At 48.0% G+C, this 26146-nt stretch overlaps 1 protein-coding gene across 1 annotated transcript in view; it reads right to left on the bottom strand.

The window, feature by feature from the left end:
* The window catches only part of RYR1 (ryanodine receptor 1), a 157379-nt gene that overhangs the window by 88473 nt on the left and 42760 nt on the right, over positions 1-26146 (bottom strand). Inside the window, exons 24-37 of the mRNA XM_060172268.1 lie at positions 23756-24063; positions 20203-20405; positions 18544-18718; positions 18145-18353; positions 16685-17079; positions 14540-14672; positions 12487-12647; positions 11733-11898; positions 10490-10576; positions 8686-8912; positions 6205-6823; positions 5069-5344; positions 4543-4743; positions 3669-3780 (exon numbers count right to left, since the gene is read on the bottom strand). Of these exons, the coding sequence (XP_060028251.1) occupies positions 3669-3780; positions 4543-4743; positions 5069-5344; positions 6205-6823; positions 8686-8912; positions 10490-10576; positions 11733-11898; positions 12487-12647; positions 14540-14672; positions 16685-17079; positions 18145-18353; positions 18544-18718; positions 20203-20405; positions 23756-24063 (3272 nt within the window). The remainder of the gene's footprint in view (positions 1-3668; positions 3781-4542; positions 4744-5068; positions 5345-6204; positions 6824-8685; positions 8913-10489; positions 10577-11732; positions 11899-12486; positions 12648-14539; positions 14673-16684; positions 17080-18144; positions 18354-18543; positions 18719-20202; positions 20406-23755; positions 24064-26146) is intronic.

Genomic DNA, 26146 nt, shown 5'->3' on the forward strand with positions numbered 1-26146 from the left:
CAGGTGGGAAACGAGGGCTTGAACCTGGGTCCTTGCGCACTGTAACATATGCACTCAACCAGGTGCGCCACCACCTGGCCCCTCTTTCTCTCTTTCTATCTGTCTCTTTCTCTCCTTCCCTCTCCTGTCAGGCCTCATACATGTGCATTTTGCTGCTCCTGGATGATTTTTTTCATTTAAATAGAGACACAGGCAGAGAGAGAGAGAGAGAGAGAGAGGAGAGAGAGAGAAAGAGAGAGAGAGAAAGGAAGACACCAGAGCACCAGAGCTTACTCTCATATGTGGTGCCAGGGCCCAAACCTGGGCATATGCTCAGCCCAGCATTTATTTTTTTGTATATTCATGTGTTTTGTTCATTTATTCACTATTTAAATCAGCTATTATAAGTATGTTCAAAGAGCTGAAGGAAACCATGTCTAGAATATTATAGATAAATACGATGATAATGGCTCATCAGACGCAATATTAACAAAAAGGAAGATCATATAAAAATCACCACAGAGGGAGCATATGCAAGCACTCAGGTTCAAGCCCTCCTCCCTCTTTTGTGGGGGAATTTCATGAGTAGTAAGGCAGTGCTGAGGATCTCTCTCTCTCTCCCTATCACCCCTCCCCTCTTGATTTCTCTGTCTCTATAAATAAATAACCCAATAAATAAATACGTAGCAGGGCCAGGCAGTGGCATACATATTATCATGAACAAGGAGTCAAGTTTGAGCCCCCAATTCTCACCTGTAGGGGGTCACTTCACAAGTAGTGAAGTGGGTCTGCAGACGTCTATCTTTATCTCCCCTCTCTCCCCCCCTCCTCAATTTGTCTCTCTCCTATCAAGGAAGGAAGGAAGAAAGAAAAGGGAAAAAAATGGCCAATGGGAGAGGTGTATTTGTAGTGCACCAAACCCCAGTGATAACCTTTACGGCAATAAAATAAATAAACAATGGCAAAGGTTTTACTTTGTTTCTCATTTGACTAAATGAGGTGAAGCATCTTTTCATGCCTTTGTTTTCTATTTATATCTTCTTTTTAAAAAACATTTTATTTATTTCCTTTTTGTTGCCCTTGTTGTTTTTATTGTTGTTGTAGTTATTATTGCTGTTGATGTCATCATTGCTGGATAGGACAGAGAGAAATGGAGAGAGGAGGGGAAGACAGAGAGAGGGAGAGAAAGAGAGACACCTGCAGACCTGCTTCACCGCCTGTGAAGTGACTCCCCTGCAGGTGGGGAGCCGGGGGATCGAACCGGGAACCTCAGGCCGGTCCTTGCACTTTGCTCCACATGCGCTTAACCCGCTGCGCTACCGCCCAACTCCCTGTTTTTTCTATTTATATCTTCTATTTTTTTTTCCCCTCCAGGGTTATTGCTGGGCTCAGTGCCTGCACCATGAATCCACGGCTCCTGGAGGCCATTTTTCCCCTTTTCATTGCCCTTGTTGTTGTAGCCTCGCTGCGGTTATTATTATTGCCATTGTTGATGTTGTTTGTTGTTGGATAGGACAGAGAGAAATGGAGAGAGGAGGGGAAGACAGAGAAGGGGAGAGAAAGACAGACACCTGCAGACCTGCTTCACCGCCTATGAAGCGACTCCCCTGCAGGTGGGGAGCCGGGGGCTCGAACTGGGATCCTTACGCCGGTCCCTGCGCTTTGCGCCACATGCGCTTAACCCACTGCGCCACTTACCAACCCCCTATTTATATCTTCTTTAGCAAAATGCCTACTCTGCCCAAAAACAGAACAGCCAGGGAGTGGTTTAACAAGTAGAGCATCAGACTTGTATGCCTGAGGTTCCCAGTTCAGTCCCTGGATCCACATGTGTCAGAGTTGTGCTCTAGCTTCTCTTTCTGTCTCTTGTGAAGAAGCTCTCCCTATCATGCATAATGAAAATAACTTAAAATAATAACCACAGAAAAATATTGGAGTTGAGAAGTGTAATAACTGAAATGTAAACATCACTAGAGTTGTACAACAACATGCTTGAGCTGGTAGGAGAACCGATGAACTTGAAAGGAGGACAACAGAAGTGATTCAGGAGGAAGAACAGAAAAGTGAGAGCGAAGAACTGTCAGAGCCTCCGAGACCTGTGGGACACCATGCCCTGTTCCAACTTCTACATCATGGAAGTCCCAGGAGGGGAGGGGAGGAAGGGGCAGAAGAAATATCTAGAGAATTAATGACCATTTCCCCCCAAATCTGATGGCAGATTAAATTAATCTCCACTTCCAAGAAACTCAACGAACTCCAATTAGGATGATTTCTAAGAGCTTCTTGCCTAGACACACCATACTGAAATGGTTCAAAGGCAAAGGAGGGTCTGGGTGGTGGTGCACATACGTTACCACGCATGAGGACCTGGGTTTGAGCCCCCACCACCCACCTGCAGGGGGAAAGCTTCATGAGTGGTGAAGTCAGTTTGCGGGTGTCTCTCTTTCTCTCTGCCTTTCTCCCCACCCCAACCCAATTTCTTTGTCCTAAAAAATAAAAATGTAAATGTAAATAAATAAATAAAATGGAAAAATGGCTGCCAGAAGAGGTGGGTTTGTCATGCAGGTACTAAGTCCCAGTGATAACCCTGGTGACAGTTGAAAAAAAAACCAAAAACCAAAGGAGAAATCAAAAACTGGAAAGTCAGGCAGAGAGAAAAAGCTGGTCACATATTTGGGAAACTCAGTAGGATGATCTGCTGACTTAGCACAAATATTTTATTTATTTGTTGGATAGAGACAGTCTTTGTGCATTGTAACGCGTACACTCAAAACTATGCGTGCCACCACCCGATTCCCAATCTGCTGACTTGTCTGAGACAATGGAGGTCAGCCAGCCAGCCAGCCAGCCAACCCTCTCTCCACACTTTACTTTTATTCAGATTTGTTTATTTAGAGACACAGCGATCAGAGCACCACTTAAGCATATGTAGTATTGGGGATTGAACGTAGGAACTCAGGCTTGCAAGCTGTATGCTCTACTGAACTGTCTCCCTAGCATCCTCTTATTTTATTTTCAATTGATATCTTTATTTATTGATTGAATAGGGACAGTCAGAAGGACAGGGGTGATAGGGAGCGAGACAGAGAGACACCTGCAGCCCTGCTTCACCACTCGCAAAGTTTTCCCCCCTGCAGGTGGGGACTGGGGACTCGAATCCGGATCCTTGCACACTGTAACATATGTGCTCAACCAGGTGTGCCACCACCTGGCCCCCTAGCATCCTTTTATTACTTTTCAGTGCATCAGTCCACACACTTATCCTTCCATCTCCCTATACCCATCTAACTAGCTAGCTAGCTACCAGTACACAGGTATCCGTCTACTCGCCATCTTTCTGTTCACTAGTACATCTCCTCAGTCATCCATTTACTCATTCAATCAGCCAACAGGTTCACAGCACCAATATACTGTTTATGGTTAAGATCAAGAAATCTTAGCAAATGTGGTCCAGGAGGTGGTGTAGTAGATAAAGCATTAGATGCTCAAGTATAAGGTTTTGAATTCAATCACCAGCAGCACAAGTATCAGAATGATGCCTTGGTTCGTTCCCTTTCTCTCTCTCTCTCCCCCCTCCTATCTCTTTCATTAATAAGTAAAATATTAGAAATCAATCAATCGTAGGGAAAATGCAGGAGGGGTCTCAAGAAAAAGGCCCGGAGACAGCATGTCTGACCCCCTCTCCTTACCACAGTGTGCCAGCAGGTCCTGATGAAATTTAGCCAATTCCTCTCGAAGATCTTCAGGGAGGGGACAATCTTCATCATTGGTGCCATCTTTGAAATGCAATAGCATGTTGATCTAGGGGGATGTGAAAGGTCAAAATGAGGGCTGGCGAGCCCAGAGCAGAAACTCTGAGGTTAAGGATCAAAGATACAGTTGTGGGTCCCCATCAAAGTCTGTGAGTGAGTGAGTGAGTGAGTGAGTGAGTGAGTGAGTGAGTGAGCGAGTGAATGCAAACTACTTGGGAGGAAATAGGTTGTAAGTGGGCAAGGGTCAGTCTGGGATGACATGGGTCTCGAGGTTCAGAAAGGTAGGAAAGTAAGAACTAAGTGTATCCATAGGGTCAGAGATCAAGCATGGGCTCAGAGGCAGAGTGCCGTCAGTGGTCAGAGTCGGGAAAGAAGTGCTGGTGATGGTGGGGGGGGGGGTGGTCGGTCAGTAGCGCAATGGGTTAAGCGTACATGGTGTGAAGCGCAAGGACTGGTGCAAGGATCCTGGTTTGAGCCCCTGGCGCCCCACCTGCAGGAGGGTCACTTCACAAGCGGTGAAGCAGGTCTGCAGGTGTCTATCTTTCTTTCCCCCTCTCTGTCTTCCCCTCCTCTCTCCATTTCTCTCTGTCTTATCCAATAACAATAGCATCAATAACAACAATAATAATGACCATAACAATGATAAAACAACAAGGGCAACAAAGGGGGAAAAAATAGCCTCCAGCAGCAGTGGATTCGTGGTGCAGGCAACGGGCCCCAGCAATAAACCTGGAGGCAAAAAAAAAAAAAAGAAGAAGAAGTAGGGGGTTATTTGGGGCTTAGACAGTGAGGCCAGCCTGGGTCAGAGTACCTGCTCCTGGGGTGGGGAGCGAAACTCGCGAGTGCGGCGGGCAGTCTCAGCGGCTGACATGGTGAAGGCTTTCATGAGGAGGCCGTAGCGGCCCCGCTGGTTGCCCTGGAGCTTGTCCACATAGCGCTCAGCAAAGGCAGCCAGGGACTCCACTCGGTGCTGCAACTCTTGGTCACAGAAATACTCCAGCAGGTGACACATCTGTGGGAGGATAGTCATATAGTAATCAGAGGGATGGTGGGGTGACCACTGGCACCTACTTGGAACTTCTGCTGCTTTCCAGTCCCTCTCCATGGCTCTACCCTGGTCTGGCCGCTACTTTCCCCTTCCCTGGGTCTATCAAACAGACTTGGTTTCATCCTTCCAAAACCACCTCTGGCTTGGGAACCCGAGAGATCTTTTCAAGCCAGTAGAGCTCCACTAGCTTTATGGCTTCCACGGCTCCTGCAACCACTTTCGGGATGTGCTCCAGCAGACCCTACTCCCCAGATGGGTGAAGGCTGAAGAAAAGGAAAATCCAGCCCACCTGCAACTTCACGGACTCCGGCAACTTCATCTGGAGCAGCCCTTCCTCCAAGCCTTCTTCTTTCTCCCCTTCTGCTGTCTCCTCTTCCTCCTCCTCTTCTTCCTTCTCCTCATCTTCCTTCTCCTGTGCTTCTTCTTCCTCATCCTCCTCTTTCTCCTCCTCATCCTCTTCTTCCTCCTCTCCTTCCTCCTCTTCCTCTTCTTGCTCCTTGAAGACTTCAGGCTCAATCATCTTCAGTATTTGTTTTACATCCTCATCACCAAAGACGCCCATCACCTACAGGACAGAGTCTGGGTCATTTACTGAACTTCAAGTTCCAGCCTCACCCCCCCCCCTCAGTCTTGCTTCCCCTGCCCATATCAGGCTTGTTCTTACAGGGCTGGGGTATGATTACTCCCACAAGCAGGGGGTGTCTTGTCATTCATCATCAAGATCGCCCCAGATCTACATCCTGTGTCCTACCCACATGAACCAGACCACACAACCAAACAGGAGCACATCTGTGTCCTTCCTCTCAAGTTTGAGCATGACTCTAGAGCAGAACACAGCCTGCACCTACAGGTGCTCACAGCTCCTAGAATACGCCGGCTCTCAGTCAACATAAAATAGATGCTAACGGGCCAGGTGCTGGTGCATCTAATTAAGTGCACACATTACAGTGCGCAAGGACCCAGGCTCAAGCCTAGTGAATGAAGAATGAGTAGGTGACAGAAGGATCAATGAAAGGTGGAGGAGGGTGTGTAGAAGGAGAGAAGAACTGGTGGTGAGATGCATAAAAGGGAGGGGAATAGACCGGTGTATAGATAGATTATTTGGAATGTAGGAGGAAAAAAAACATGGCAGCCTAGGAAGTGGTGTAATGGCTAAAGTACTGGACCTAAGGGCCTGAGTTCATTACATCTGCCAGAGTGATGCTCTGGTTCTCTCCATAATAACCATAGTCAATTAATCAAGCTGAAAGAAAGGGGCAGAGGGTTGCTGCCAGAAGGTGGCGCTGTGGCCAGAGCAGTCAACCTGCAAGTATTAAGTCCCAAGTTGAATCCTGGCACGCCAGAGTGATGATCTGGTTTGTGTTCTCTCTCTCATCCCTCAAAAATAAAGGAAGGGTGGAGGGAGAAGCAGAGGGAAGCCATTACCAGCAGGGTGGACACAAGCTTGAGCACCGGCACAAACTGGAACTCCACGGAGCCCCCGACGGGGTCTCTAGCCTGCTGCCCACCGTCCCGCACCGCCTCCCCCAGCATCCGCAAGGCTTTGTCCCGCAGGGCTTCCAGGGGTATGCTGGGGCTGAGGCGCGCAGGGGCCTCAGCCACGCCGGCCGCGGGCAGGGCAGCCACGAAGCAGGGCGGTGAGAAGTGGTGCGGGGGCCGCAGAGAGGTGGTCACGCCCACGCCAGGCAGGCCGTGGCGCCGGGGCCCGTCGTCCTCCTCCCCTCCCTTGCTGGGTGGGAAGAGCGTGATGGTGCAGGTCTCGGGCGTGAGCGGCACGATGTACTCCGAGAGCATGGACCGGCGGCTGCGGCAGGCGCTCTCTAAGTGGATGCTGATAAGCAGGTCGTAGAAGCCGGCACGCAGCGGGCCCGGCAGGTGCGCGTCCTCCAACGCGTGCAGCAGCTGGGCCTGGTCCACGTGGCTGCACAGGGCGTGCGCCACGCGGTTGTTGCCCAGCGCGCACACGGCACGGTACAGGCACAGGGTATGTGAGTGGAAGCGCTGCAGGTCCAGGCGCTCTGACAGCTCCAGGATATCCATGCACCTGCGGGGGGGGGGGGGGCACAAACCACAGAGAGGACAGGGGGTGGTGAGGGGAGGGCTGGTACTCCAGCAGGGGATCCTGCCTCTCCGCTGGGCCCTGGGTTCTGAGGGCTGGGTCTAAGGGTTTGTGGATGGTTCTGGAAAACCCCAAGGGGTCTGCGGGTTCCTGGGAATCATCTGCAACTCTGAGAGTCCATGGTGACACTCTTGGTGCAACAGGTATGGAGCGTCTGCCTCTCAAGCAGGAGATTCTGAGTTTGGTCCCATGTCAGGCATGTGCCAGAGTGATGCTCTTCCTTCTCTCTTATTCTCCATTCTCCCATTTTCCTTCCTGCCCCCACCCATTAGTAAATAAGCAAATTTTCAATTAAAAAATGATCAGGCCGGGGAAACAGCACAATGGTTACATAAACAACTTTCGTGCCTGAGACTCTGAGGTCTCAGGTTCAATCCCCAGCACCACCATCAGCCAAAGTTAAGCAGTGCTCTGATTATTAATAAAAAATAATTAGGTAATTAAAAAAAAAGATCTGGAAACCTGAGTGTATCTCAGATCCTGGGGCTGGATTTGAACCCCCCACTTTGGCTAGACTGAGGGCTCTGGCTATTTGGAAGCATCACTAGAATCTCAACATCATGGGCAGAATATTTCTGCAGGTGTGCTGGATTTTGCTAATGTTAATTGCTTTGGTTTGGATGACCTCAAACTGAGTTCACTATTGACACCCCTCCCCATCCTGTCACTTCTTTATTCAGACAGAGAGAAAGGGAGAGAAACCATAGCACTGGAGCTTCCTTTGGTGCCACAGGACAGTCCACATGGTGCCAGGGTTTGAACCTGGGCCATATGCATGGCAAGGCATGTGCCATACACAGTGAGCTATTTCTCCAGGCCTGTCTTCTTTCTTCCTTCTTTAAAATTTGTATTTATTATTGAAATATATCAGAAGAGAGAAAGAATTAGAGCATCACTCTGGTATATGTGATGCCAGAGATTGAACTAAGGACCTCATGCTTCTAAGTCCAGTGCTTTATCTACTGCACCACCTCTCGGACTGCTGCTTCTTTTGGTTTTTAATTTCATCTGTATTGCCAGAGCATAAACAGAACTCAACACACAGTAAGTACTCCACGAACATTTGCAAATGGACTGTCTGGATGTGTCTGAGCTACATGTGAGCATTACTACAGTATCAGTTCACAAGGGCTTGGTGTCTTTGGCCTGTCATTCCTTTGACAAATAGACCTAGAACTGAAACTATTTGTCAAACAAATGGATGGAACATAGGACCTGCCGGAAATGGCATCTCTGGTCAAGTTCAGAGCCCTTATGAGCATTCCTGCACCATGTGCACACATCTCTAGCCCTGGGTGTGTCTGGGTCTCCTGGTGTGGGTTCAAGATCTCCAGGGGACACATCTAAAGTCTCCCCAGAATGCCCCAAGCCTCTGAGTAAATGTAGGGCCCTCTCAGATGTCCTTGAGGCCCCAGGGGTGTTGCATAGGCTCCCAGATGTGGGGGTGGGCTTCCTGATGTGAGGCTGGAATCCCTGAGATGAGTTTGGGCCTCCATGAGTTAACCTGGGTTCCCTGGGATCCTCAGTGTTAGATTTGGATCACAAGGAGTGTCAGCCAGGATGTCTGAGCTGAGTCAGAACCCTCCTAGGTAGACCTGGGGCCCCCTGAGATATACCCAGACCTACTGAGATGGATTGAAGGCCCCCTGGGGTGACATATGAGGATGCCTGAGGCAAGTGGGGGGGGAGGGGCCTGGGGCATGGTCTGGACTGGAGGGGGTCAATGAGCAGAGCCCAGAGGGTTTGCAGTGTTGGCCCCGCCCACCCAGCATGGGGCGGCCCCTGACCGGTTCTCCTCTGGGATGTGCAGCGCCATCATAGTCAGCGGATCCTGACACTGTACTGCCCAGCCCAGCCGCTCGCCAGCGCGGTGCGTGTCCACCTGCAGGAAGTGGTTGGGCATGCGGCTCCATGAGACGGGCATCAGCATCTGCATCTCCAGCCGCGGCGGGCACTGCGGGGCTGAGTTCTTGCGCTCACTCAGGAACATGGCGGCCGACAGCGGCATGATGTTCTAGGGGAGGGGAGGTGCACACAGGTCAGCATTCCCAGCTGGTGCCCCCACCATGCCAGCTGCTTGACATGGTACCAGCTTCGCAGGAAGTTCAGCACGGCTAGACTCTCCAGGCCAAATTGAAATCATCTTACTTTCTGCCATGTATAGGGCTTGGAACTAAGCTCTGTGTGGTCTTAATAATCTTGACCTACGGTCAGGCTCAGAGCCTGACCAATCACAAAAGGAATGACAAAACCTGCACTGCACTCTGTAAGATTGATCATAATGGAACAAGCAATATCAGTCATGCAGAATTTTTCAGGAGACTCCAAGAGGAAGAATTGTTTCCCCTTTATCTACACCACTTCCTTTAGTATTCCCCCTAAAATATAGGGAAAGATTGGTGCTTCCCACAGTGGAGGGGCCACCTTACATAGCATAATTAATTAATGGAAAGTTATGGTGCCCACCTAGATACAATGGGCCTTTTAATCTACCACCCCCCACTATGCTCCCACTTCCTTATGCAGGAATAGAACACGAGAACCTAGGTCACATAGTGAGCACACACAGAAGATGGATTCCAGCCAGAGAGCTGCACTTTATGGAGAGGCTGGCCACCTTGGTGCCTTCTCAGTAAGGAACAAAACAAAACTCCTTGATCAAACAATAAAACAGATTTTATGAAAAATGGGGCTGTTCAATTTGTTTAAGGCCCCTAGAAACATAACAAGCTTGAACACTCTATGAACCACAGCTTCTGATGCACAGGGGCAAGAGGATGGCATAAACATACAGGTAGAATATTAATCTTCATCAATAGGACATCTGCCTAGCACACAGATACAGGAATAACAAAAGACATAGAAACTGTGATATGGTGGTGGCACAGTGGTAAAGCTTTGGACTCTCAAGGATGAGGTCCTGAGTTCAATTCCCGACAGCACATGTGCCAGGGTGATGTCTGGTTCTTTCTCTCTCTCTCTCTTCCTATCTTTCTCATAAATAAATAAAATCTTTTAAAAAAAAGAAAAAGAAAAGAAACTGTGATGTGATCTCTAGGGAGAAAAGTGCCCCTGGAATGTGAATGTTCCACAAAGCAGGAGGTGTCCCCTACCTGTGCTGTTCTTACTTGATTTCTGTATTAATAATCAAAGCCTTGGTGATTTACGTATTAGTGACTAAAGCCTTGGTGATTTTTGTATTAATAATCAATGTCTTGGTGTTTTATGTATTAGTGACCAAAACCTTGGTGATTTTTGGTTTAAATCATTTATATCTTGGTATATATTAATGATCTATACTATATCTTAATGATCTAAGCTTATGAGACTATAAAATAAAGTTCTGCCTGAGCCTGGCAGAGGTGCTTCTCTCCTCCGCTTGAAGCAGTTGACGTGTCTCTTGTCTCATTCTCGCCGACGCCCCTTGTCTTTCAGGATACCCTAATAACATGCTGGGGTTGGCCCCCAGCACCCAGCCCTTGCCATTCCTGCTGCCTGCCAAGCTGCTTCCAGGGAGACTTCCTGGAGTGCCTCCTCCCTTCAGCAGCCCTACTGGCCTGTTCCATTTGAGCCCCAGCACTGTGCCCCTACCTTCTGCTTCCCCAGCTCAAACTGGATGACATTCTGGTTGGTGGGCAGGACAAAGACAGCAGGAAACAACTTCGTGTTGGGTTCCACCTGGCAAGGGAGGCAAGGGAGGCAAAGGCAAAGTGAGGTAGAGGGTGTGCAGGAGGTGATGTTGATGCCTAATTCGCAGCCCCAGGGCCTTCCTAACCTAAGCCAGTCCTTGATGGATACAGATGTGGTGATGGGAGTCACTAGGCCAAGAGGGAATATGGCCTTCCTTCCAAGATCAGGCTGGGCTCTGTCTCCTCTGCTCCTCTTCCTTTAATATTTATTTATTTTTATACATTTTATTTACCTACTTCCTTATTTACTTATTTGACAGAGAGAAAATGAGAGTTAAGGGAGAGATAGAGAAGGGGGAAAGAGAAAGAGAGACACCAACCGACCTGCAGTGCTGCTTCACCACTTGGGAAACATCCCCCCCACACACGCAGGTGGGGACTAGGGGCTTGAGCCCAGGTCCTAGAGCATTGTAACATGTTCACTCAGCTAGATTTTCTACCACCCAGCTTCTTTATTATTAATGAAAGAATGTATATATATATATATATATATATAGAGAGAGAGAGAGAGAGAGAGAGAGAGAGAGAGAGGCGAGAGCATTGTACTGCTCTGACTTAATGGTAGTACTGGGGATTGAACCTGGGACCTCAGAGCCTCCAGCATGAAAGTCTTCTGCAGAACCATTAGCTCTGTCTCTTGTTTGGAGCATTAGTTCAGTAGGTGGTCAGCAAGGTATCTGAAGAGTCTCCCAGCTTTGGGTTGTCCCAAGGACAGATTAGGAGCTGTTCATTTGTCCCTTCCTTCCTTCCTTCCTTCCTTCCTTCCTTCCTTCCTTCCTCTCATCCTCCTTCTTCTCTTTTATTTATTTTTTTAGCTGCTAGGGTTTTCACTGAGGCTTAATGTCTACATTATTCCACTATTCCTGGTAGAGTCACCCTGCCCCTTGGTAGAGGTAGAGTGTGAGAGGCAGAGAAAAGAGAAACACCACACCACTTTCTACCACTCATGAAGTCTGCCCTTTGTATAGTGCTCCCAGTTCAAACCTGGGTCCTCTCGCCTGGTGTGGTGTTGTCTACTGAGTGAGCATACTTTGGTCCCCTCAGAGCTGTTCCTGCCCTGACTTTGTGGGATTTGGTCTCAGAGGTTAACCCAGGATGTCAGACCTCAAACATGCTATTGCCATCTTGCCAGGGGCTGGGCTCACCTGGTAGAAGGTGTTACTCTCTTTGCCATTGACCGTGAAGTTCATTAGGCCAGTGGCCAAGTCCACCAGGCAGCCGATGACAAAGTCGGTGTGGCTGATCCGGCCCTGCTGCCCAGGGCTCACGAAATCCCCACCCCACACCATGTAGCAGTTGCTGCACTTGAGGCTGGAGGAGACAAGTGTGGAAAGATGTGAGGGTCTTCAGCTGCACACCCTCTTCCTCGAGTTCCCAAAACACCCTGGTCTCAGAGGCCCATCCCCAAACACCCACAACATGCAGACCCGAGCACTGCAACCCCAAACCCCAGACACTGAACCCTACAGAGCTGCTGTGGGAAATCTGGAAGAGGACAAGAAAGGAGAGAACAATAAAAAGGAGGTGATGGAGACATAAAAAAAAAGAGGTGACAGAAAAAGAAGAAATGGAGAGGATGGGAGGACATAGTATAGTGGTTATGCAAAAGACTCTCATGCCTGAGGCTCTGAAGTATCAGGTTCAATCCTAGCACTACCATAAGCCAAAGCTGAGCAGTGCTCTGGTGAGGAGGAAGAGAAAGGAGGAGGAAGAGAAAGGAGGAGGAAAGGGAGGAGGAGGAGGAGGAGGAGGAGGAGGTGGAAGGGTAGAATGAGAAAGAGAAACAGATAGGAGGAGGAGGAGAAATCCAAGGAGTTAGTGGAAGAAGGTATACAGGAAAAAGTGAAGGTGAGAAGGTTCTGAGCTTTTGCTCCCACTGTCCCCACCCCCTCCTGGTACCTGCTGTGGACGTTGCCTTGTTCATCCCCCATGGTCACTGTCACGGCCCGGACCTTGCTGAGGTCAAAGTTCATGTCGTGCTGGTGGTAGTCGGGGGTGACCCAGCCCGCCCACACGCAGCTGGGCTCCTGGCCGGCGAAGATCCTCACAGAGTAATAGTACTAGAGAAGCAAATGGGGGCCAGGGCTTAGCCAGGGAGACAGGTGTCTCAGAGCTCTCCTGGTGCTCTCAGTTGGTCCCTCTGGATTCCCAGCATCCTCTAGAGCTTAACAAGAAGTTTCTAGAGGTCCAGAGAGAGATTCTCATCAGGTAGGGTTACATATGGTTACATACATATGGCCCAGGTTCAAGCCCTGACACCCTATTGCAACAGGGGAAGCTCTCCCTCTCTCTGTCTCTCTGCCTGAATGAAAAAAGTGACCCAAAACAGTGAAATCCCACATGGACATGGACAAGGCCCCAGATCCAAAAAGGAAGTTGCTGGACTTGAACCTCCCCTCAGTTTATGTCCATTATGTCTACCAATGTATTTCTAGACTGGAGGGTCCTTTAGGACTATTTTGTGATACCCCCCAAAGCTTCATAGTTATGAATAAATAAGAGATAACAAATAGTTCATATATTAGCTCGCAAATTCACTGGACCTTTAGGCCACCATCAAGTACAGATAATTTTTGTTCCCTTTGTTTTGCCACTAGGATGTTGATGGAGTGGTGCATGACTCCACCACTTCTGCATTCTTCACTTTCATTTTGCCTAGAAAGAGGGTAAGAGTCACAAAGGAAGACAGATAAACACCACAGCACTGCTCCATTATTCATGAAGCTTCCCTTCTGCATGGTGCTCCCATATAGTGCCAAGAGTTCGAACCCAGGTCCTTGAGCCTGGTACAGTGTATAACTCTACTAGGGGAGCTATGTCCCAGCATCAACTGCATGTAATTTTTAACGCCAGTTTACTCATGGAGAGATCACAGAACTGAGAGCCAGGTGGTAACACACATAGTACAAAGCACAAAGACCTGCACAAGGATCCCAGTTCAAGCCCCTGGCTCCCCGCCTGCCTGGGAGGTCACTTCACAAGTGCTGAAGCAGGTCTGCAGGTGTCTGTCTTTCTCTCTCCTCTTCTCTATTTTTTAAAAATATTTTTATATTTATTTATTTTCCCTTTTGTTGTCCTTGTTGTTTTTATTGTTATTGTACTTATTATTGTTGTTATTGTTACTGATGTTGTCATTGTTAGATAGGACAGAGAGAAATGGAGAGAGACGGGGAAGACAGAGAATGGGAGAGAAAGATAGACACCTGTAGACCTGCTTCACCGATTGTGAAGCGACTCTCCTGCAGGTGGGGAGCCGGGGGATAGAACTGAGGTCTTTACACCAGTCCTTGCCACATGCACTTAACCCGCTGCGCTACCGCCCAATTCCCACCTCTTCTATATTTTCCCCTCATCTATTTCTCTCTGTCTACCCTATAAAAACAAAAAGGAAAAAAATGGCCTCCCGGAGTAGTGGATTCATAGTGCCAACACCAAGCCCCAGTGATAATCCTGGAGGCCAAAAAAAAGAGATCACAGAATTTCCACAGATGAAAAGGCCCAAGGTGGTACAGTAACTTTCCAGCTGGCACCTAGCAGCCCATGATCCTAATTACTAGGCAGCCTGCCATGGATTTGGGGAAGCCCAAAACTAGGATTACTGAGTTCAACTTCCTAGGTATGTACTAGACTAGTGACTGGATGTGGGGCTACTGAGTTTTTATATAAGGGAACTCAAATATTGGGAGTCCTTAGTCTATACTGGTTTATTCCTTGAATTTAGAGCATCTCTGGGAAGTCTATCACTATACCTTATAGCCTTGCTATGTCCTCACAGTTATTTGGTCCCGAGCTATGTGAACTTAGGGGCTCAATGAATCGATTACAGTGGACTATATCTTGTGTTTTCCAGTATACTCTGGGCTCCCCACTGTCGGCAGCTACTAGGGGTCACAGCATGGGATCTGGAAATCTGCCCCCATCCACCACGAAAGGCAAAGACCCCCATTCACACCGTAGTGGTGTTCAGGATGATCTCAGGGTCATCACGGTTGTCCATGGGAACCACCTCTCGAGGGAGCCGGGGCAGAGTGGGGGTGGCCGGTGGCTGGGTCATCATGGCGACTTTCTTGGCCTTGAATAAGAACCTGGAGGCAGGGAAGAGAGGATGCTGTGAGGAACCACTCTCTAGCCCCCAAATTCCTCAGGCCTCCCCCGACATTCATGCTCCCCATGTCCATTCTATCTCCACCAAATGCCCCACCAAGGCCCCACCTCTACAGGGGTGGAATTCCCAACTGCGCCAGTCTAATCCATTCTAGAGGAGCTACCTCTGTGTCTGGGGGTATCAGACTGATAAGGGGGGAAATTAATAAAAGAAAGTCACTGAATGTTTCTAGGACCCCGGCCTCCTTTAAGTCCTATTCCTTTAAACCCTGAGGCTCACCTGGCTAACCTCACCTAGACACAACTGTGCAGGAAGAGATGGCAGTAACCAAGTAACCAGTTTTCAGTCCTACCTTTGAGTTATGAATTCCCCTGTATGTGCAAGACTTAGACCAAGGAACCCAAGGAATAATGTCCGTTCCCCGCCCCCACTTATGTTTTCCTAGCATATCCTGATGAGACAGACCAGGAATGAACACTGAAGATAGGACGTCCCGGCCCCCCTAGATTTGCTATGTCTGGCTCATCCTGTAGCCCCCTATGAAACGCTGTACCTTCCCTTGGTTCAGGGCCTAGAACTCTGGAGCATGAGCTTTGTCTAGGCCCACTAGTGTGACTAAACCTGAGTTTCTCTCTCCTTTATTTTTATTTTTATTTTTTTTTTATTGGAGAGACAGAGGAACTGAGAAGGGATGGGGAAATAGAGAGGGAGAGAGACAGAGAGACACCAGTAGCCCTGCTTCACCACTCATGAAGTATTCCCCCTGCAAGTGGGGACCAGGAACTGAACCCGGTTCCTAAAGCACTGTAATGTGTGCTCTCAACTAGGTGCATCACCACCTGGCCCCTAAACCTGAGTTTCTCTCCCACAAGCTCTGAGTGGCAGTTGGATTCTTTGCAGTTAGTTCTTCCTTATTTCCTGCAATAAGGGCACCCGCATTTAATGACACCTCTGGGAACATTGTATACCCTTTGGGGTATACAATGGTCTCCCTAAGCCAGCGTTTCTTACTTTGGGACTTGAGTCATTTGAAAAAGGACAGCTCTGGATTAGGGAGGTAGTATAATGGCTATGCAAAAAGACGTTCATGCCCCCCCCATAATCTTATAATCTTGTAAACCATCATTAAATTAGTATTTAGTATTCAAAAATGGAAAACAAAATTTTAAAGACTTTCCTGCCTGAGGCTCAGAGGTCCCAGATTCAATTCTATAAGCCAGAGCTGAGCAGTGCTCTGGGTAAAAACAAAACCAAATTATATAATTATTTAAAAAGTACTCTTCATTGTGTGTCATAATCTTGTTATACTGAAAGCAGGTCGATTCTCTGGAGGCCTCCCACAAGTGGCACATCCCCAAGTGTCATCAGCAAAAATCTTCCAACATTTCTAGATGCCCCCAAAGAAACATAGAACTTTGTCCCCCTGAAAACTTTTGTCACAGGATAGGGGACGTAGCATAATGGTTCTGCAAAAAAGACTCATGTGTGAGTCTCCGGTAATCATAAGTAAAGAAACAAACAGAAAATAAAGAAAAAGAAAACTATTCTCATGGTAAAGGAAGCAGGACAGTTTCCAATCAATCTGAATGCTTTTCAAGGATCTTTCCTTGAATTGGCTTGTTGGGGGGTCCTTTTGAGACACAGAAATGACCCCAATACAGAAGACCAACAGTATCCACTGGGGTACCTTGGGGTACAGTTAAATTCTACAGTGGACTAAGGTGCCTGTTAGAATCCAGGGATAATGTAGTCTGTTGGATGAAATACTTTGGGGTCCACCAGGTACCCTAAGAATAGTGGGGTTCTCCATAGATATCAAGGCACACCAACTTCACACTCTCAGAGAAACTAGTGCATCTCAAGGAAATGAAGAGGTTCACCTGAGACATGCTGGGATCCCTCAGTATTCTGGCTCCACTTAACTTATGTGGAGTCACCTTTGAATACTGTAGGTACCTCTTGGGGTACTAAAGTTGCCCACTCTTGACTCACCCTCTCTTCTTGCTCTTCTCTGTGGTTGCATCTTTCTCATTCTCCACCCTGGTGGGCTGGGCTTCCCCTCCAGCCTGGGTGGTACTCCCAGGGGTCCCCTCCTTGATGGTTCCATCTTTGCCCCCCTCAACCTCACCCCAGCCCCCAGCTGAGCGGCGTAGGTTTTCATAGTCAGAATCCGGCTCTGCTGCCCGGGCCTCGTCCTCAGAAGGGGGCTGCAGGCCAGAGGGGGCCAAGGGGGTGGCCCCAGCAGTGCAGCGGAAGTGTTGGTGGAACTGGACGGGGAGGCTCAGCCGGAGAAAGAGCATCTCTACCAGACTGTTCTGGGAGCCCCAGGTGCGGTGGGTCAGGCGCAGGCAGGGGGGTGTGTCCACTGTGCCGTCCACACGGGCCACCTGCAGGGAGGGGCAGGAAGCACTGAGTCACACAGGCAGTCTAGGTCCTCAATGTGGTGACACTGTGAGCCACCTTAGACCAACTAGATAAGAACTGGCCAGACAGGGGTTGGATGGTAAAGCATCCAGTTAAGCACTCACATTACCATGCACAAGGTCTCCAGTTCGAGCCTCCACTCCCCACCTGCAGGGGGAACGCTTCACAAGTGGTGAAGCAAGTCTACAGGTGCCTCTTTATCTCCCCTCTCCTCTCACTTTCTCTCTACCCTATCTAGAAAAAAAAAAAAGGATCCCAGTTCAAGCCCCCAGCTCCCCACCTGCAGGGGAGTCACTTCACAAGTGGTGAAGCAGGTCTGCAGATGTCCGTCTTTCTCTCCCCCTCTCTGTCTTCCCCTTCTCTCTCCATTTCTCTCTGTCCTATCCAACAACGAATGACATTAACAATAACAATAATAATCACAGCAAGGCTACAACAACAAGGGCAACAAAAAGGGTGAAAATGGCTTCCAGGAGCAGTGGATTCATGGTGCAGGCACTGAGCCCCAGCAATAAACCTGGAGGCAAAATAAATAAATAAATAAATAAATATTTTTGAAAAGGTGAGACATCATAGCACTGCTCCATCACTCATGAAGCTTCCCCTTGGAAGACCTCCTTTGTGGTGGCCCAGGGTTCAAACCTGAGTCCTTATGCATCACAGCTTGTGTACTTTATCAGGTGAGTCACCTGCCATCACTTAGTTAAATTAATCTTTAAAATAAATAATAAACGGGCAACAAAGGGAAAATAAATATTTTTAAAAAATTTTTAAAAGATGCAAATTTATTTTCCTTTATCAAAGTTTGATCATTCTTGTGATTAGCTCAGTTCTGGTTCTTAAAGAACTCTTTCATTCCTGTGTATGAAATTAATATTTATCTTGGAAATTATACAAAATACATATGGAAAATAAATATTTTTAAGTCTTGTCCCTAAAAAAAAATTAAATAAATAAATAATAAGATGTCAATGTTATGAAAGACAAAGACTCAAGAAAATTCTACATTAAAGACTAAATGTCCTTACCTCATAGTGGGGGTGCTCCAGTGGCACAGCCTCAAACTGGGGAAGGCTTTTGCTGAACCAGGTGGTGACTGGCCGCTGCATATTGATGGCGAATGGCTCAAAGCCCTCCTGGAGGCCACAGATGGCAAAGAAGCGCAGGGAGCTCACATCCTGACCCAGGTTCAGGTGACCCACCTGGCCGGGTCCCAAGCTGCATACGGGCAGAAAACCTGGTGGGGAGAGGGAGGTGGGCAAGGATAAGGATAGGTAAGCAGGGCAGAAGCAACTGCAGCGAGGCGGGGGTGGGGGGGCATGCAACAGGAAACTGGATCGGGGCAGTCTGGATGGGGTCAGGTGAGGCAGAGGAAAGCCAGAAAGGGCACATGAAGGGAACTGAGGAGCCATGAGACCAGCCCTCACCATCCCCAATCTCAATATCCCGGAAGGCTGTTTCAGAGCCTGAATCGGACATCAGAATCTCTCCGTTGAGGGTGAAGATAATGTTGTTTTCTGTGAGGTCAATCATGCAGCCCACAACATCACCAGGCTGCCAGGGGCGCCCAAATGGTTCACTTCCCAGGTGCCAGCGCTGGCCCTGTGAAGAGATATGGCAGAGACACCCCAGAGAGATGAGAACACAGAGAAGCAGGCAGAGACATGTCAACATACTCATGTAAGGTGTTAGGTCCAGAGCATGGGGGGTAGAAGGGACATCCCCACAGTTGCCCCATCTTTCTCTACATTTTCAGCCACAGTCCATGCATGGAATGCAAAGGCTGGGCTATCATGCACCCCCCCCCCCAATCTCGGTATCTCATCCCCTCTGACTATATCTACTGAGGCTGGGGGCTGGGGTAATATAGACCACAAAAGTGGTAGTGGAGGGTGGGGGAAGCAGCAAATGGAGTGATGGAAAAGGGTGAAATGAACTTGCCAATGCCCCCCACACACACACACCACATGTACCCATGTGCCACAGAATAGATGACTGCATAACAAAGAGGATGAATGGGAAGCAGGGTTATACGGCTTCATGGAAGAGTGAAAGGAAACTTGAGAGTCTGCAGAAGTGATGCAGGGAAGGAATAAAGTATGTGCAGACAAGCAGACGGGTGGATGAATGGATAGCTGGATGGGCAGCTGAGTAAACAGGTAAATAAATGGGTGGGTGCCTTAAATTGTTGAATAGTGGGGAGTCGGGCTGTAGTGCAGCGGGCTAAGCGCAGGTGGCGCAAAGCACAAGGACCGGCATAAGGATCCCGGTTCGAACCCTGGCTCCCCACCTGCAGGGGAGTCACTTCACAGGCGGTGAAGCAGGTCTGCAGGTGTCTATCTTTCTCTCCTCCTCTCTGTCTTCCCCTCCCTCTCTCCATTTCTCTCTGTCCTATCCAACAATGACAACAACAATAATAACTACAACAATAAAACAACAAGGGCAACAAAAGGGAATAAATAAATAAAATAAATATTTAAAAAAAATTGTTGAATAGTTAGATGGGTAGATAAGTAGCCTAACTTCACTAAATAGGCACATGACTGAGCCAAGAAATAAATGAAACAATAGAAGGGTAGATGGTTAAGTGATTATCTGGACAGATGAGTGGATGGATGAACAGGTGAATGAATAGTTGGATTTGTGAATGGGAGAATGAACAGAGGGATGGTTGGATAGAATGATAGATAATGGATGGGTATGTACATGCACACACAGAGAGAAGTGGATGGAAGGATAGATGGGTGGGTGAATGGAAGGAGGAAGGAAGGAAGGAAGGAAGGAAGGATAGATGGACAAACAAATGGATGAATGAGTGGACTGACGGGTGAGTGGATAGAAGGGCAGATTGGGTGGATGGGTGAAATAAGTGGATGGATGGATGGATGGATGGATGGATGGATGGATGGATGGATGGATGAATGAGTAGGTGGGTAGATGGATGGATGAATGAATGGATAGATGTATAAATGAGCATTAGGGTAGATACAGGGATTGAGTGGACAGAATGAGGCACAGATAAGTTAGAGCATGTGAGTGTGAGGGATCAGTGGGCCTGGCAGAGTAAGACTTGGAGAGGTACTTACTCGGTGTCCATTGAAGACATAGGCCAGCTCATCAGCTCCCAGCTCTACATCAGGCCGCAGCTCAAGTCTCGCCCAGCCCACTCGCATCTCACCCGTGGTGACTGCCTCAAACTCAAAGTACCAGCGGCCACTCTGCACCGCATAGGATTTCTCTGCCCGGAAGATGCGCACCCGGTCCCAGCGAGACTGGCTGTCCACCTGACCTGCAAATGAGGCCCAGAAGAGTCAGAAGCCTGGCAGGAAGTGGGTCCCAAGACATCAAAAAGTTGGTGGAAGAGACCAGAGAAGGTGAGGGAACATGGAGGGAGAGGGGTGGTTTTTTTGGTGTGAGAGAAGAACTGAAGAACCTCAGACTCATCAAAGGGGAGTAGGAGGCCCCTACTGTGTGACAATCCTCCCCATTTCTTCAGCAGTCAAAGCTCTTAGAGAGAAGACCCTGGCAGAGACAAAGATAAGTCAGACTAGAGAACCAGTGGGTCATGGTCTGGGATCAGGGTCAAGATTAAGGTCAGTGATTCAACCAGGGAAGTAGTACAGGGAATAAAGCATTGGACTCGCAAGCACGAGCTCCTGAGTTTGATTCACCAGTATCACATATACCAGAATGATAATCTGGTTTACATCTCTCACACATAAATCATTTTTAGGAATAAGGTCAAGTGGTTAAAGAATAAGGTCAGGGCCATGGCAATAGTATAGCAGACCACAGATTTTCATGCCTGTGCCTCTGAAGTCCCAGGTTCAATCCCCAGCACCATCATCAGTCAGAGCTAAGCAATGCTCTCCTGGAAAAAAAAATTAATAAAAACAGGCTGGGGCTGAGCAATAGTGCAGCGGGTTAATTGCACATGGCATGAAGCACAAGGACTGTCACAAGGATCCCAGTTCAAGCCCCCAGCCCCCACCTGCAGGGAAGTGGCTTCACAAGCGGTGAAGCAGGTCTGCAGGTGTCTATCTTTCTCTTCCCCCTCTGCTTTCCCCTCCTCTCTCCATTTCTCTATGTCCTATCCAACAACAATGGTAGCAAGTAACAACAATAATAACAACAACAATGATAAACAACAAGGGCAACAAAAAAGGGGAAAAATTTTAAAAAGGGGCTAAGGAAATTATAAAATTTAAATAGATGAAATAAAAATAATGTCAATGTCTAGAACCTGGGCCAAAGAAATAGCTCATCAGTCAGGTAGGATGCATGTCCTGCCCTGCTGCCACATGGGAGGCATTACGACACCTGTGGTCTCTTCTTTCTGTCCTCCTGAATGAAAATGGAGGCCAGGGTGCTGAAACTTTGCAAGTTCATGGTCCCAGCTCTGGAGAAAAAAAATCTAGGTTAAGAGGCCAGGCAGTTGCACACCTGGTTAAGTGTACATGTTACCATGCACAAGGACCCAGATTCAAGCCCCTGACCCCTACCTGCAGGGGGAGAATTCACGATCAGTGAACAGTGCCGCAGGTGTCTGTGCAGGTATCTCACTGCAGATGCCTGTCTCTCCCTCTCTATTCCCCTGCCCTCTCAATTTCTCTCTGTCCTATAAAATAAAACAAAAATGGGAGTTGGGTAGGTTAAGCACACGTGGCTCAAAGCGCAAGGACCGGCGGAAGGATCCCGGTTCCAGTCCCCGGCTCCCCACCTGCAGGGGAGTCGCTTCACAGGCGGTGAAGCAGGTCTGCAGGTGTCTATCTTTCTCTCCCCCCTCTGTCTTCCCCTCCTCTCTCCATTTCTCTCTGTCCTAGCCAACAACAACAGCAATAACAACAACAATAATAACTACAACAACAATAAAAAAACAGGGCACCAAAAGGGAAAATAAATAAAATTAAGTAATAAAAATAAATAAAGTTTTAAAAATCTAGCTCAATGGTTGAGAGTTGGAAGGATCAGGGTTAGGAAAGAAACAGAAATTAGGATTGAGACTAGGGAGACAGTCCAATGGTTCTGCAAAAGACTTTCATTCCTGAGGCTCTAATGCCCCATATTCAATTCCCAGCACGACCATAAGCTAGAGATGAGCAGTGCTCTGGTAAGAAAAGAAGGGAAGGAGGGAGGGAGAAGGAGAAGAGAGAGAAAAGAAGAGAGAGAGAGAGAAAGGGAGGGAGGGAAGGAGGGAGAGAAGGAGGAAGGAAGGAAGGAAGGAAGGAAGGAAGGAAGGAAGGAAGGAAGGGAGGGAGGGGGCTTGCAGGTTAAGTGCTCACATTACAGTGCACAAGGACCCAAGTTCAAGCCCCCTGGTCCCCACCTGCAAGGGGAAAGCTTCACGAGTGGTGAAGCAAGGCTGCAGGTGTCTCTCTGTCTCTCTCTCCCTATCTCCCCCACTCCTGTCAATTTCTCTCTATCTTTATCTGGTAAATAAATAAAAATAAAAGTAAAAAGAAAGAAAGAAGGGAGGGAGGGAGAAGGAAGGAAGGAAGGAAGGAAGGAAGGAAGGAAGGAAGGAAGGAAAAAATATATAAAGAGAAAAATAGAAATAAAGGGAATAGGGTTGACAGATTGAAGACAGACTACAGTTGGTATTTAGAGGTTGGGCTAAAGGTTCTGAGTCCTTGGTTGGGTGCCCATGTTGCAATTACAGTCTGGAGGGTCAAAACTAGGGGTCAAGGGTCAGAGTTAGCACTCACTGGGCTTCTGGCCCTACAGCTCAGTGTTGTATCTAGAGTCCAAGCATGGCTCAAGTTGGATCAAAAATGTGTTCAGCAATGGAATACTACTCAGCTATAAAAAAATGGTGACTTTACCATTTTCAGCCAATCTTGGATGGACTTTGAAAAATTCATGTTAAGTGAAATAAGTCAGAAACAGAAGGATGAATATGGGATTATATCACTCTCAAGCAGAAGTTGAAAAACAAAATCAGAAGAGAAAACACAAGTAGAACCTGAACTGGAATTGGCATACTGCACCAAAGTAAATGACTCTGGGGTGGGGGTGTCATGGAGGAAGAGTACAGGTACAAAAAGAATGACAGAGGATAGTGGGGGTTGTATTGTTATATGGAAAACTGGGAAAATGTTATGCATGTACAAACTATTGTATTTACTGTCAAATGTAAAACATTAATTCCCGGGAGTCCGGCGGTAGCACAGCAGGTTAAGCGCACATGGCACAAAGCGCAAGGACTGGCAGAAGGAACCCGGTTTGAGCCCCCGGCTCCCCACCTGCAGGGGAGTCACTTTACAGGCAGTGAAGCAGTTCTGCAGGTGTCTGTCTTTCTCTCCCCCTCTCTGTCTTCCCCTCCTCTCTCCATTTCTCTCTGTCCTATCCAACAACGACGACATCAATAACAACAATAACTACAGCAATAAAAACAACAAGGGCAACAAAAGAGAATAAATAAATAAATATTTATAAAAACATTAACTCCCCAATAAAGAAATTAAAATAAAGATTTTTTTTTAAAAAAAAAAGTGTGTTCAGGGTGGGGGTCAGAGAAAGGGTCAGGGTTGGCAGGAGGTGTCTATGCTACACTACAGCTGTGGTCCATTCAGCTGTGGCTGTGATTCACAGATCAGGGCCCAGGCATGAGGGTCAGGGCAAGAGGTCATCAGCACTCACTGGACTCCTGGTCCGGGGGTTCGATGTTGTAGCCGTAGCCCAGCAGTGTGCGTACAGCCTGGCAGAGGCTATCCCGGTTGCTGCGCTTGGTGGCCTCGTCTAGCAGGCGGTAGGGCACAAGGCGGGGGTTGCGGCGAGCAACGATGTCCTGCACGGCACTATAGCTCCAACCCTGGGCCACTCGGTCTCGCGCCCACACGTTATGCCCGTTCTCTGCCAGCCGGTCCACCAGCGTGGTCTGTGCAGGTGTCAGGCGCACATGGCTCAGGTCCAGCGGTGCTGGCTTGTACCCGTTGCTCATCATATACCTGTGGGTGTGGAAGTGCTGGTGACAGAAGGCCCTGACCTCCACTTCTGTGTATGGTGTGTGTTGTCTGGGGGCAATCCCCTGATTTCTGACCCATCTCTGGTATTCTTTCTTAACTCTGGAATTCCTTCCTTCCTCCCACCTTTCCTCCCCCCCCCCCCCACAGAGCTAGGCCCTCACACATGTGATTTTACCTCTTCTGGAATATTTTTTGTCTTTTAAAATTTCTCTGTTGGGGGAGTCGGGCGGTAGCACAGTGGGTTAATAAACACACATGGCACAAGGACCAGAGTAAGGATCCAAGGAATTCAAGGATTCAAGCTCCAGACTCCCCACCTATAGGGTGTCGCTTCACAGGTGGTGAAGCAGGTCTGCAGGAGTTTATCTTTCTCTCCCCCTCTCTGTCTTTCCCTCCTTACTCCATTTCTCTCGGTCCTATCCAACAACAATGACATCAGTAACAACAACAATAATAACTACAACAACAATAAAAAACAAGGGCAACAAAAGGGAAAATAAATAAACATTTAAAATTTTTTTTTTAATTTCTATATTGGGACTGGGCAGTGACACACCTGGTTGAAGACCCACATTATCATGCACAATGACCCTGGTTCAAGCCCCTGGTCCCCAGATGCAAGGGGGAAGTTACATGAATGCTGAAGAAGGGCTGCAGAAAGAAGGAAGGACCTAAATGAAATTTTAAAATGTCTATCTTTGTTGTTGTTGTTGTTGTTGTTGTCATTGTCACCACCAGGGACCACTCCAGGCTGACTTTTTCAGATAAAAAGGGAGGCAAAGAGAGAGGAAGACACCATAGCACCAAAGTTTCCTCCAGTGTGGTGGGACCAGGCTGGAACCTGGGTCTCACATATGGTAAAGTAGACACACTATCTATGGGAGCCATCTTACTGACCTGACTTAACTATTTCTGTGTTGTTTGTATTGTATTGTTGCCTGTGTAACTTTACGGTTCTTAGTGAACTCTTTCTTTTTTTCCTTTCATGTTTTTAAAGAATTTATTTATTTACTCATGAGAAAGGAGAGAGAGAAAGAACCAGATATCACTCTGGTACATGTGCTGCCAGGGATTGAACTTGAGACCTCATGGTTGAGAATCCAATGCTTTATCCACTGGACCACTTTTTCCTTTAACTTAAGATAAAGACAGAGGGAGAGAGACAGAAGGAAAAGAGACAGAGACACTATAGCACCTGTCATTGCAAGGTGCTTCTATGTAGTATGGGGGGGCTCCAACCCAGGTCCTCATGCATGGTGAAGTGTGTACTCTACAGGTGAGCTATCTCTTAGCCTCTCCCAAAATAGCAGCCTGATTGATTTTCATTCATTCGGATAGAGAGAAACAGACAGGGGGGAGGAGATGCTACATCACCAGAGCTTCCTCCGGTACCACAGCACCTTCTATGTAGTGCCAAGGCCACATACATGGCAAGGTATGCGCCTTGTGGGTAATCGTCTGCTCCCATTGGGCTTTGGAAGTTCTGACCTTTGATCTCTACTATCAGGGTTCAGTCACTTTCTAGAAAACAGCTGAGATACCTGACCTCTGACCCAGGATCCTGGGACCCAGAAGGTGCTTCATTTTTACCATATGCAGGCCTCTATGACCCATTCATCTTGATTTGGGGAAACCTCATCTCTGACCTGAGAAGTCTCTAACCACTCATCTCTAACTCTGATTTTTCTTTCTGTTTTTTTTTTTTTTTTTTTACCTCCAGGGTTATCGCTGGGGCTTGGTGCCTGCACTACGAATTCACTGGTCCTGGAGGCTATTTTTCCCATTTTTGTTACCCTTGTTGTTGCGCTTGTTATAGTTGTTATTGTTATTATTGTCATAGCTGTTGTTGTTGTTGGACAGGACAGAGAGAAATCGAGAGAGGAGGGGAAGACAGAGAGGGGGAGAGAAAGACGCCTGCAGACCTGCTTCACCTGTGAAGTGACACCCCTGCAGGTGGGGAGCCGGGGGCTCAAACCGGGATCCTTACGCTAGCCCTTGTGCTTTGTGCCATGTGTGTTTAACCCGCTGCGCTACCGCCCAGCTCCCTACTCTGATTTTTCTTACT

Source organism: Erinaceus europaeus, chromosome 2, assembly GCF_950295315.1.
Source record: "Erinaceus europaeus chromosome 2, mEriEur2.1, whole genome shotgun sequence".
NCBI classification, from domain to species: Eukaryota; Metazoa; Chordata; class Mammalia; order Eulipotyphla; family Erinaceidae; genus Erinaceus; species Erinaceus europaeus.